The sequence below is a fragment of the Lipotes vexillifer genome, unplaced genomic scaffold (assembly GCF_000442215.2).
Source record: "Lipotes vexillifer unplaced genomic scaffold, Lipotes_vexillifer_v1.1 scaffold395, whole genome shotgun sequence".
NCBI lineage: Eukaryota > Metazoa > Chordata > Mammalia > Artiodactyla > Lipotidae > Lipotes > Lipotes vexillifer.
This window is the reverse complement of record NW_006797390.1, coordinates 4,937,126-4,949,726: the sequence shown is the minus strand read 5'-3', so window position 1 is coordinate 4,949,726 and position 12,601 is coordinate 4,937,126. Positions and strand designations below refer to the sequence as shown.

General features: G+C 47.7%; 1 protein-coding gene across 1 annotated transcript; it reads left to right on the top strand.

The window, feature by feature from the left end:
• The first annotated feature begins 1,197 nt into the window (after positions 1–1,197).
• Positions 1,198–2,761, top strand: KCNA1 (potassium voltage-gated channel subfamily A member 1). The gene has a single exon (XM_007469438.1). The coding sequence runs from the start codon at positions 1,225–1,227 to the stop codon at positions 2,710–2,712; it is 1,488 nt and encodes a 495-aa protein (XP_007469500.1). The 5' UTR covers positions 1,198–1,224; the 3' UTR covers positions 2,713–2,761.
• Positions 2,762–12,601: the final 9,840 nt, after the last annotated feature.

Here is a 12,601-nt window from a genome sequence, read left to right as displayed (position 1 = left end):
CTCTTAGGCCCCGCAGCCTCCGGAATTGCCCGCACCCGCGAGCGAGAGCGGCGTCTCCAGGTTGCCGGCCACGGGCGAGAATGGGGGTCGGGAACGGACATTTCCGCCGTCGCTGCCCAGTTAAGCGAGTGGCCAGCTGAAGGAGAGCAGGACGAGGCGCGAGGGCGGCGCGGTGGCCCCGGCGCCCCTCGGATGCTGTGGCGGCCGCGGCTCGCGCCCGGGTACCGCAAAGGCGACCTGCCGCATTCCCGCTCGGGCTCTCCGCCGACTCAGCACCGCCCCTGCGCCAAGCCGGCAGGCCAGGTAGGGGGTTTCCCCGGCCCGGGGCTGCAGAAGTGGGGCTTGGGGCGGCGGGTGAGGGGAGCCGGGGGCGCGGGGATGCTGCCTGGACCTGGAGCTGCGCCAGCGTCTCTGGGCGCTTTTCCGATCTCTAGTTTAACGAAGTTGTAAACAGATCGGCTGTTGGGCATTGGGGAAAGTGGGATGGAGGAGCCCCAAACTTGGATTTCGGGTGTCTGCGTGTGTCTGTCTGCGTGTCTGTGATATAACCCTAGCAAAAGTCTCGTGCTTTCTCAAAAAGCTAGAGGTCTGTGCTCTTCCGTGTCTGTGGGTCCGTCCCATGTGAACGCTTCTGATCTGCCCCCGTATCACTTTCTATTTCTCTGCAGCGTCCATCGATTGCCCCGGTGGGAGCTTAGAAGGCGGCAGGCGAAGAGGGCTAGCAGGGGGGGAGAGCCGAGGAGAAGCAGAGGGGGTGGCAGGCGAGGGCATCTGCCGAGCTGGCTCTGCCCCGGGTCCTGGGAGGGCTCGCGGAGGGGAAGGGAGGCCAGGGCGGCCCCCAAGCGGTGGCCCGGTCCGCTAGAACGGCGCTGCGTTAAGGCACCTCGGAGCAGGAAGAAACACCAACCCTCCTCCCATCGCCACCCCCAATCCCCCCCCCACCCCCACCCCAGTCCCCACCCCACCCCGGCGAAAAGCTGCACCCTGGGCTGCAGGCGAGGGGGGACTCCAAACTGAGAAACAGGCGGGGGGGTGGGGTGGGGTGGAGACGGTCTCCAAGTGGCAGATCCCTCCACCTGCTGGCTCGGAAGCCCCGCCCCCTGAGCGCGGGGGAGCCGCGCACGCAGGTGGGGGGGGCGCGCGGGTCCCCCCCACCCCGCTTCCCTCGCCCCTCCCCGCCCCGGGCCAGCCCCGGGCCTCCCGCCGCCGCCCCCTGCCGCCACCATGACGGTGATGTCGGGAGAGAACGTGGACGAGGCTTCGGCCGCCCCGGGCCACCCCCAGGACGGCAGCTACCCGCGGCCGGCCGAGCACGACGACCACGAGTGCTGCGAGCGCGTGGTCATCAACATCTCCGGGCTGCGCTTCGAGACGCAGCTCAAGACGCTGGCGCAGTTCCCCAACACGCTGCTGGGCAACCCTAAGAAACGCATGCGCTACTTCGACCCGCTGAGGAACGAGTATTTCTTCGACCGCAACCGGCCCAGCTTCGACGCCATCCTCTACTACTACCAGTCGGGGGGCCGGCTGCGCAGGCCGGTCAACGTGCCGCTCGACATGTTCTCCGAGGAGATCAAGTTTTACGAGCTGGGCGAGGAGGCCATGGAGAAGTTCCGGGAGGACGAGGGCTTCATCAAGGAAGAGGAGCGCCCCCTGCCCGACAAGGAGTACCAGCGCCAGGTGTGGCTGCTCTTCGAGTACCCCGAGAGCTCGGGGCCCGCCCGGGTCATCGCCATCGTCTCCGTCATGGTCATCCTCATCTCCATCGTCATCTTCTGTCTGGAGACGCTGCCCGAGTTGAAGGATGACAAGGATCTCACGGGCGCCGTCCACCGCCTCGACAACACCACGGTGGTCTACAAAGTCAACATCTTCACGGACCCCTTCTTCATCGTGGAAACCCTGTGCATCATCTGGTTCTCCTTCGAGCTGGTGGTGCGCTTCTTTGCCTGCCCCAGCAAGGCAGCGTTCTTCAAAAACATCATGAACTTCATTGACATCGTGGCCATCATCCCCTATTTCATCACCCTGGGCACCGAGATAGCTGAGCAGGAGGGGAACCAGAAGGGCGAGCAGGCCACGTCGCTGGCCATCCTCAGGGTCATCCGGTTGGTAAGGGTGTTTAGAATCTTCAAACTCTCCCGCCACTCTAAGGGCCTCCAGATCCTGGGCCAGACCCTCAAGGCCAGTATGAGAGAGCTAGGGCTGCTCATCTTTTTCCTTTTCATCGGGGTCATACTGTTCTCTAGCGCAGTGTACTTTGCCGAGGCGGAAGAAGCTGAGTCGCACTTTTCCAGCATCCCCGATGCTTTCTGGTGGGCGGTGGTGTCCATGACCACCGTAGGATACGGTGACATGTACCCTGTGACAATTGGAGGCAAGATCGTGGGCTCCTTGTGTGCCATCGCCGGTGTGCTGACAATTGCCCTGCCCGTACCTGTCATTGTGTCCAATTTCAACTATTTCTACCACCGAGAAACCGAGGGGGAAGAGCAGGCTCAGTTGCTCCACGTCAGCGCCCCTAATTTAGCCTCTGACAGTGACCTCAGTCGGCGCAGCTCCTCCACCATCAGCAAATCTGAGTACATGGAGATCGAAGAGGATATGAATAATAGCATAGCCCACTTTAGACAGGCCCATGTCAGAACTGGCAATTGCACCGCCGCTGACCAAAACTGCGTTAATAAGAGCAAGCTACTGACTGACGTTTAAAAAGCCACGCAAAGAAACTAAAAAGCCCCCCCCCCCCACGTAGCAGCTTGAAAGACTTAAAACACCAAACCAAACCAAATCCCCCAGTGACCCAGGTCACTCCTTGTAGATACTTTACTAAATAGTCTTTGAACGCTCTATTGAACTGTCGATGCATTGTTGCATTGCCAATGTTGGGGGGTGGCAAACCCGAAGCTTTCAGGAGCCATGAAAAGAGAAACTATTTTCATTGTATTAAAAAATGGGAAAAGAAAGTGTATTTTCTAAAACTGGTTTAAAATCACTCAGTCCATGAACTTGTCTAGGTGAAATAAGGTTCATATGCTTCCCCGTTTTTAATCCTTGGTGGCTTCTTTAAATTTTTTTTTTTTTCCTTTAGCTAAGAATCAGATGATCGCTTAGAAATATAAAATTAAAATTTGCATGGGACTCCAATATGAAATCCTGGCAAACTGCACAGCGCATTTTAAGATGGTGCATCAGATGTATTATGTGTAACATGATACACCAGCCGAAACGGGCAACGAACAGATGTTTTTACTTTGATCAACCGAACTGCATATTCCAAGGTGAAAAAAAAATTACTTAAGACTGGTTCACCAAGCACCTTAGAAATCTGATACTGGTCCTGGTCTGTAGGGATTTTTCCCTCTGCCCCATTTCCTTCTGATTCAAACCCTCCTCTAAGAAAAAATGATAACTGAAAGCAATTCATTGATCCATCTGCAGTGCTGCTACGATTCTCAACTGCAGATGCGCCCAATGGGTCTTTTCTCACCAGTCCTGCACCCTGAACCCCGGCCTCCAGAACTGGATGTAAAACCTTAGCCTCCTTATTGCAACAGAGCACAAATGAAACTAAGTGTAAGCATGTTTGAATCTGATCATAATTTCTTTTACAATCGCATGCCAAGAACGTTAACTCAGACAATAGAGGATAAGCTTACTTTGGAATCGATTCTTCTAAAAATAGATCCTTTTTCATTTGCGTTCACCAAAAGTGCACTCCTTCATTTATTAACTATTTTTATTAGTAAGTAAAGTACTGTATTTAAGTACCTATGTTAGTCAGCTGGGAACAGTAACTTTTTGGAGCTCAAAGCATGTTCTCTTATTCAGCATTATGGCCGACTTGATTAAGGTGTACCTTGAATTAATTAGTGCATGATTAATTTAATGTAAAAACATTAAAAAAATAATAAAAAATTATAAGTTTGTGGGATGAAGGGCCCAAAAGAAACAATGCGGGGGTGGGGGTAGGGTGGGGGGGCACTCAGTCAGTCTTCCTGCCTTTGCTCAGGGAAATGTCAGGTTTCTGTGCAGATGTAGGCAGAGAGAGGACCAACATGCCCATCCCTTAAAGGGAAGCTCTGTGGAAAACTTAAGTTATCAAGGTATATATAGGAACACCTAAGAACACGTATTCTTTCTAGCTGAAGAAAAACACAAGCAAAACAAACAAACAAACAAACAAAGGTGCAATACTGCATGTTTTTTGGTGCATTCTTAAGATGTAAATGAAAATGTTTCTCCATCGTATGCGCCCAAAGCTGATTTCTTTTTGCAGTCATGATTTGAAGTCTGCAGAGACTTCAGCCCTCCCCCTGAGGCTCCCTGAAGAAACGCAACCAATTGATTTAATAGTTGCTTAGTGCCTTTATCCTGTACCCACAGCGAACTGCAGAAAGTGCCTCCATTAACACAGCTGAGAAGTTATGTAACACAAGGGAGGGAGGCTGGGGCACAGATATTTCGCTTTTCCTTTTTCCACCCTCGCTCTCTCACTTCGCACTGCGGGGACACCGCGCCATCCCGTGCCCCAGACAGGAGAGACCCGGGAGGGTGCTCTCTGGCCATCCGCTGGACTCGGTCCCTTTGGCAGCCAGACGTGGGATGGAAACTGGGACCCGAGACCCATCTTTGAACTTGACACGAACCTCGAACTTGTTTTTTTCCTCTTCTCTACCAGAAGCCAATATAAAACTCTTGGGGAATTTGTTCCCTATCAGGGGTCACTCTGGACAAGCAAGACTTCCTCGGGTCCAGCCTCATGGTCCTGGCGTACTTCCATCCTCCCCCTCTGCCTGCAGAAACATTTTGCCACTCTGACAGTCTGATCTTTGCAGGCATCGTTGTGGATGAGGGAATAGTCAGTTCAGAGTAAGCTCTCCCGGGGCTTCCCTCCCGGGCCACCCCTTCAGCTAGTTCCTAGGACGCTCTTATGAGAGTCCCATCCTGGCAGTCACCTCGCAGGCTGAACATCTAACTTCTGTCGCCCCTGGCACCCAGTCCAGAGAATGGCGGGGACCCTGTGCTTACCAGAAAGAGAGCCACATCACCTGGGCCTCTGGAGGCCAGCAGCCGCCCACCGACGGGGAGGCACTCATAGCTTTCTGAAGGACCCAAGATGGGGATCCTCATTCTGCACTTAGCATGTGGCTGCCGGCTGCTCAACGTCTTTCATTCCTGCGCTACGGCTTCTGGAAATCTTCCCCGTGACTCCGCCCCACCTCCCATCCTAGCCTAGAACCGAGCAGTGAGGCAGTAAACCAAGAAACTAGAGTTACACCCAGGCTGGCTGACTCCTTTGAAAGAAAGAACGTGCAAGTTTTATTTTCCTGCGTGGCTTCTGTGAATCTTTAAGACAGACGTGACACACACCAAGGAAGACAGGGGCCAAGGACTGTACGGTGTCCGACCACAGGGCATTCAGTCCTCCCTGTGATGTTTCCTGGAACCTTGACTCATCCTGGCTTTTCCTCCCCTACCTGCTCCTTAGTCTCCCGTTGGGAAAGAAAACGCCAGCCTCGCGCACATCTCCGGGGATTGTCTTGATCTTTTATTTAGACTTTGAGGTCTAGGACACCCCGAATTTGAAGCGCTACACTCTGTCAACAGCAATAATCTGCTCAGTACTGTGGGATTGGATGGGTCAGAGGGTGAGAAAACAGGACCAGAACTGAAAAGCCTCACTTTGGCTACCGGGTACACCTGTCACAGCCATACGTGGCACTGGGTGGAAACTTGTGCATGCGTTGTTACAGGGAACAGTGCTGCATGCAGGGAACCTGTCTGCCTGGGACGGAAGGAGCTGCTGTTATGGATTTGGGTGGTCCGGGGAAAATGGAGGTCACTTATGCACCTGGAGCTCATCAAAACCAAGTGAGTTAGAGGGGAGGACGGGAATTATCTGTGTAGCATAGGCATGCAGAGTTTGCCAAAGCTCTTTCCCCTTGCACAGGACTGAGCTGAAATGTTTTTGTGGACCTGAAGGTGCACTTAACAAAACTGCCTATTACGGAATGACTATCTTGTTGGTTTATTTCCTTGTACTTATTTTATCGGGCTTTTTACCTTCCCGTCCCCTTCCTAGGTCTTCAGCTGTCATGGCTCTTGTCTTGAATACTGATTTTCTCCAGAAGGAGAAGCCTTCTGATGTGCTGATAGCCATAGCTCAGCTCTTCTGGTGAATTGAGTCCCTAGTTCCATAGGGTGGCAGTGGAGGGGCTGGGTCACCCCGGGGCTGTTAGCCATCCCAGAATCTCTGAAATGGTTAACTCAGCTCGAGTGATCTGAATTAGAGAGACCAAAGACATTCATCTCCTCTGTCCTCAGATTCAAAGAAGACAGATCCTAGCCAAGAAAGGCGTTTGTTTTTGCATCTCCTCTTCCCCATCTGTGCCCAGTCTTCTCTCACTGACCCCTTGAGAACTGAGTTCTAATTATCAGTTTAAACAGTTCTTCGGGAGCGTGTTAGCCTAGCAGAATCAAATAAACCGATAGCGGAGTCTTCTCCTGGAATATGGCTGATGCACAGCAGTCATTTCTCTAAAATGAAATTGTGCGGTTGGTTTAGATTCCCCTGTGGAGGCTGGACTCACTTGAGAATGAAGAAAAGAGAATACGTGTAAATGGTGAGTGAGGAATAGATTTCTTGAAGTAGAAATTTGGTTTAGTCCATCAAGGGCCTTCTTGACGTTGTGCATAGCTACAGATTTTTCAAAGGAGTCAACCTCTGAAGAGCCAGTAGGAACAGATTCCTAACCCTCCCATTGAATATAGGAGACCTCAAAACACATGCTTTTCAAAAATCGAGCTCCTTGTTTGGTAGATGAGGTTGAACAAAATGAGAAAGAGAGGAATCCCCAACTTTTTCCCCCGGGAACGGCTCACTCCTGGCAGTGGGGAGAATTGGTGAGGGACAACCATCCAGAGTACAAACTTGTTAGGGCATCAACTGCTAAATAGCCACTTTATCTTCCTGCTTTTTCAAGAAAGGCTGAAGTCTTTTGATGTTTATGTTCATTTTCAGAAGACACACACAAATTTTTAAACCCGACACAACCCAAGTTAATCACCATCTCAGGAGGTGGCCTGTGGTCCACCATGCGGTGTATTAGTGCTCGTATTTATACATGGAATTTCAGGGTATACACAACCATGTCCAGCATGACTCAGGTAAACCTTAGAAGAATGTACGTTACTTATCATTTTTGTAAAGACACGAACAGCAGCTGAGTTGTTAACCACAACTGTTCCATTACCTTGGGTCACTGTGCGAACTCGTTCAGGGTATAGATGTAAAGTTCGGAAGTCAGGGGATCAAATGCCAGTCTCTTTGCTCAGGCAAGATGACCCTGGGCTTTCTTGGGAAGCCCAGGCCTATGTGAAGGGGAGGCTCTGCTGCCCTCAAGACTCTTAGCTTTAAGGAGATTTGCCTGAGTTGCAGTGATTTTCGTTTAGGGACTGAGTAGGAGTTAATTTTTTATGACGTGAGACTTCAGGGAGGAGAGAAAAGTTTTGTACCACAATCAGAGAAGGAGAAATAGTGTAAGGAAAGGAAGGAAACCGAAACACCAAATCCCTTGTGAGGTATTCCAGGTCAAAGCTGTCTCCTTTCCAACACCAACAGACGTACCTTTCTTCTCTTTCCTGCACTGTTTAGGAACCATTTTTTCAGTAGCTGTAGGTAGAAAGCATGGGCTCTATATGACATACCTCTAATCTTAAAGTCTTACCAAGGTTAAAAATCCCAATGGAATAGTCTTAATTTGAAGTGTGCACCATCAGGACAACAAACCATTTAAGCTGAGAAAGCACTATTTCAGTTCTTGAGTTTTTTGCCAGTTGCTGACACCTTGAGTTAAGGACGTGTCTCATTTTCACCTACTGTGCATTTCCCCTGCCCTAACCGTTTCATAGGTCGGGTAGAGGACACTGAATGTTACGAATTGAGAACCTAATTAAAGCGCATAGTTTCCATCTATGCAATTTTACTTGCTTCTGTCACTTTATGATCTGTTCATATTTGGCATCGATTAAAGGTAATTTTTAAGGATCTTAGCAAGGAATGTCCTGACTGGTTCTTTGTTTCTTGTGTAACTGGTCTTTCGGGAGCCCTTTCTTGTGAGGGTCTCTGTAAATAGCACGGTGAATCCAAGATACAATTGAAGCAACCTCATTTCCTTTGAAACTCATGGACTGTTTCTTCTGTACGAGGAAATACACTGAGGTGGAATTTTGACAATAAATTCTCCGTTGGGGCAGGTAGGATCCCGAGGAGAGGCTGTTGGAATTTGGCCTGTGCAAACAGTGGGGATCAAGCTTTGAAAAGAAAAAAAAGGCAATGAGGCCCAAGGGACTAAAGCGATTGATTATATTTGCTTAAATTATTTTTGATGTGAAACTGTATTCTTCATCCACAGCCCAAGCTTTTTAGGGAGGAGAGTGGTGTGTGTGTGTGTGTGTGTGTGTGTGTGTGTGTGTGTGTGTAATAGTGCCGTGGTGTGACATCCAATACCTTGATTGTTACACTGTGGTGTTAGAAGTGATTTTGATGTGGAAAAACAAAGTGATTCCTAGATGTTCTTTACATATACTTTTCTCTATGAACATGTCTTTCTTCCTGTTTTGTTAAATTACTCATTGGTACATTTTCTTTTGATTCTTCCTGAGATTTAGAGGTTTTCTTTTCTTCCTTGTGAATATCACATTTTATACAAGCTCTTTGCTGTCACAGGGTTCCGTGCTTTATGACAGGTGTCTGTTATATGCCAAATGCCTTGGGTGGCTGGTGCATCGTCTTAGAATTGTATAGCATTGTGATATTTCAAATTGTACGATTTGGAGATGAAGCTTGCTTTTGCTATAGAAGTGGCTACTGAAAGTAGACCATGGGGCTGGGCAGGTTGCCCATCATTTTTCTGCTGTGGTTGGAAAACAGGCAAGGCTGAGCTCTGACAGAAGGGTAAGAACGAGCTAGAACCATATCAATCATAGTGCATAAACTAGCATTCACAGCCCTGAGTGTGTTTCTCAGAGTTCAGCCTTGGAACGGTCTTCTTGAAGCAGAGGCAGACAGATCCACGTAGCTGCAGGGGGAGGGCTGTCCCTGGAATTTCTTGTTTACAGAGCTTCAGAATGAGGTCAGGTCAGTTTTAAGGGAGGCCACAACCAGAGGAGTCAAGAGCAGAGGGCTGATGCGATGTGAGCCCAGACGCGCTGGGGAGGGAAGCTGGCTGGTGCTTCCTGCCTTCCGTCTAGACTTGTAGAACTCCTCCAGGCCTGAGTGTTGGGGGACGGCGAGCCCCGAGGCTGGACAGAGTGTGTCCCATTGCGAAGTCCTATGCAGATAAGACAGCGTGGTCATGACGCAGGACTGGAAAGCAGTCCTTTGAACCAGCTTAAGAAAGGATAATTGGAGGAAAAAAAAAAACCCAGTTAACTGAAAAATTCTATTTAATTAATTGAATCCAATATGCCATTGATTTTTAAGATGGTTGGCATATTTGAACATTGACAGAGAGAACATTGACAATACGACCTGCCATTGCATTGATTCATCTCAATTTTATTTATTTATTTATTTTTAATAAATTTATTTATTTTACTTATTTATTTTTGGCTGCGTTGGGTCTTCGCTGCTGCACGCGGGCTTTCTCTAGTTGCGGCGAGCGGGGGCTACTCATCCTTGCGGTGCGCGGGCTTTTCATTGCGGTGGCTTCTCTCGTTGCAGAGCACAGGCGCTAGGAGCGCGAGCTTCAGTAGTTGTGGCGCACGGGCTCTAGATATCACAGGCTCAGTAGTTGTGGCGCACGGGCTTAGCTGCTCTGCGGCATGTGGGATCTTCCCGGACCGGGGCACGAACCCGTGTCCCTTGCATCGGCAGGTGGACTGTCAACCACTGCGCCACCAGGGAAGCCCCTGGCAGGCGGATTCTTAACCACTGCGCCGCCAGGGAAGTCCCCAGCCCAATTTTAAGATGAAAAAAATGTACACAAAACAAAAGGAGTCAATATCAAATCACCATGGTATACACTTGGAACTAATATAGTATTGTAAGTCAACTGTTTTTCAATTAATTTGCAAAAAGAAAGGAATCTTCGAATTGCTGAAGTATAAGGATTCTAATACATGTCCTCCCTTTGTTTCCTGGTGTGATAATAGGCTTGGATTCTAAACCCATTAAATATGGGAGTTTCCTGAACCCTGGCTAGAACCTTTAGGGCTTCTTTGAATTATCTTTTTATGCAACAGTGTTTTTGCTCAGTTCTGCCCTTACCTTAGGCTTTGTGCTGTTACATCGCAGCGTTCCCTGTCCTCATGCTGTTTGGCATCCAGATATCATTTACCCAGTGAGGGCCTTCGATCTCATTATGTCTGGAAGGAGGTTAGTTCTTGCTCCACCCTCCCTTACCCCTTAATAGCAGTCCCTCTATTATGAGCCCTGCAGAACCTTCAGCAGCCCTTGGCATCCGCCAAGTTAAAGGCAATCTGACACTCATTCCCAGTAAGCAGCTCCTAGCCATCTCTTCTATGTTAACCACACTGCTTTATTCTACTTAGTGAATTAGGTAGGGCTGATATTGCTACGGGTGTTTTACAGGGAAGGGACCTGCCCACGGTCTCTGGGTGGAGGGAACTGGCCTCGGTTTATTCATGATCCCCTGGCCAGTGTCTGACACGTGGTAGGGACTCTGAATGGTTATTCGCTGGGGGAAAGCTGGAACGTGGAATGTCACACGGTAAGGAACGTCCAGTGAACTGTGCGTAGGGCCATAGGCTTTTTGAGTCTTTAAATTTCTTGTACCTAAAATGGAAATATAATACCACATAGGGTTGCATGGATTAAATGAGATAATAGGTTAACACGTTTGGTAAATTTGAACGTGTTCTATAAATGTGAGAAATTAATAGATATGTTATTAAATATAATGATGAGAGGAGGAACAGGGGGAGGAAATGTGTTTTAAAGGAAGACTCCAGGGAATCAGATGCTCAATTCAAAGATGAACTGCACGGTGGTGGAATTTGAAGACTTGGAAAGAGATGCTTTTGGTAGGAATCTTCAGTGCATCCTGCGTACACCAGGTAGGCAGCAGCCTCATGGAATGCTAAGCCCCTATTTCTAGTTTTGTTTCCCTCTTGCCTGCGACTTCATACTATTTTACCTCTTCAGGCTCTAAATTTCAAGGGTAAACTGCCTTGCAATAAGCTGAGGGACTAGAAGGCACCTTTAATAATTTACCTCTCTCCTCTTTGCCTCATTTCCCCCTTGTGCAAAATATTGTGCCATTTGATGTTTTTTTTCTTTCCACCTGTGAATATTGAGAAATAAAGCAAGATGTTGTTTGCAAAGTTTTCTCATATGCTTGTCTGAGACACAGCATATAAATATAAAACCTATTCTTAGCTTCCCTTGCTAGAAATAAAATAACCCTCACGAGCATATAGGAGTCTATACAGCCTTTTCTGGACTAGCACCTACTACAAAGATGCTTATGGAAATTTATAAGTTATAGTATCTCTACAGTGGTCCAGCCCTTCCTTCATAAAACTGATTGCATAAAGGAGCTGTGATTTAAATAGCAGTAAGACTTTATCTGGTTTTCTTAAGGAATTTCATAGTAATTAGGTAAGGAGTTGAGTATCTTCGGTTCATGAAACATTTTTCTGGAGAGTGACATTAAGGGGTTGGATTGAGTTCTCTAACCTCTTATGGTTTTTTAAAAATATATTTGACATGGCCTGTTCACGTTTGCTTGTTTGCTTGTTTGCTGTAACAGCAACAAGAAGTGCTGAGCATTAAATGCATTTTAGGAACATTTCTAGAGAAACTGCTTCCAGTTGAAATGTATTTTTTTCAGAATTGAAATCAGAGGAGGATGAGTGAGTAGGTGCTTAAGCTTAGGATAATTTAAGTGTTGAGCACAGGGGCCAAATCCAACTTCTATTAAAAATGCTTATTCTTCAACTCTTAAGGGTGTTTAGAATCTAAGATACTTTAAATCTCTACAGTGATTTTTTTTTTTTATTTTTGCATTCTGTACAATATCATTATTTCACTGTCTCAGAAAAGGGGTAATTTTGTTGTAGGTGAATTTCCAAGAGACTTTCTCTGGATCTAAGATCAACCCTACCAAGTAATCTTCATTAACAAGCAAAACATTTTTTTTTTTATCTTAGAGAACTTTGTATGTTCTCTAAGTCCTAGAAGAGGGGACACCCAACTCAGTTTTTGAAAGATCACAGGAGATCGGCTTATTGTTAAACGACGTTTCTAGGTAAGATGGAAGGGCTTTCTTTTAAGTTCGTGGAGGATGAAGATCACATTTGTTGGTGTATAAAATAAAATAAATAAATAAATAAAATAATGCTTTTCTTTAATGGGTAGAGATGAGTACTGTAAACATCACTTAATCACAATGTTGGAAGTTCAAAAAACTGAATAATGTAACTTTATAACATACCTGACAATTAGGGTGTGGGAAGAAAAGTGTTTGTCAACTGCAAGAATTTGGTGCATCAGAGCAGTTTCAAGGCAGTGATGCCATTGGATTGGTGAAAGGAGGTTATTTAGCATGAAGAGGTCAACTACTTGACTTTAATA

Bases quoted from the DNA above. Each gene is read 5' to 3' on its own strand.
- KCNA1 (XM_007469438.1), top strand. From the start codon at position 1,225: ATGACGGTGATGTCGGGAGAGAACGTGGACGAGGCTTCGGCCGCCCCG.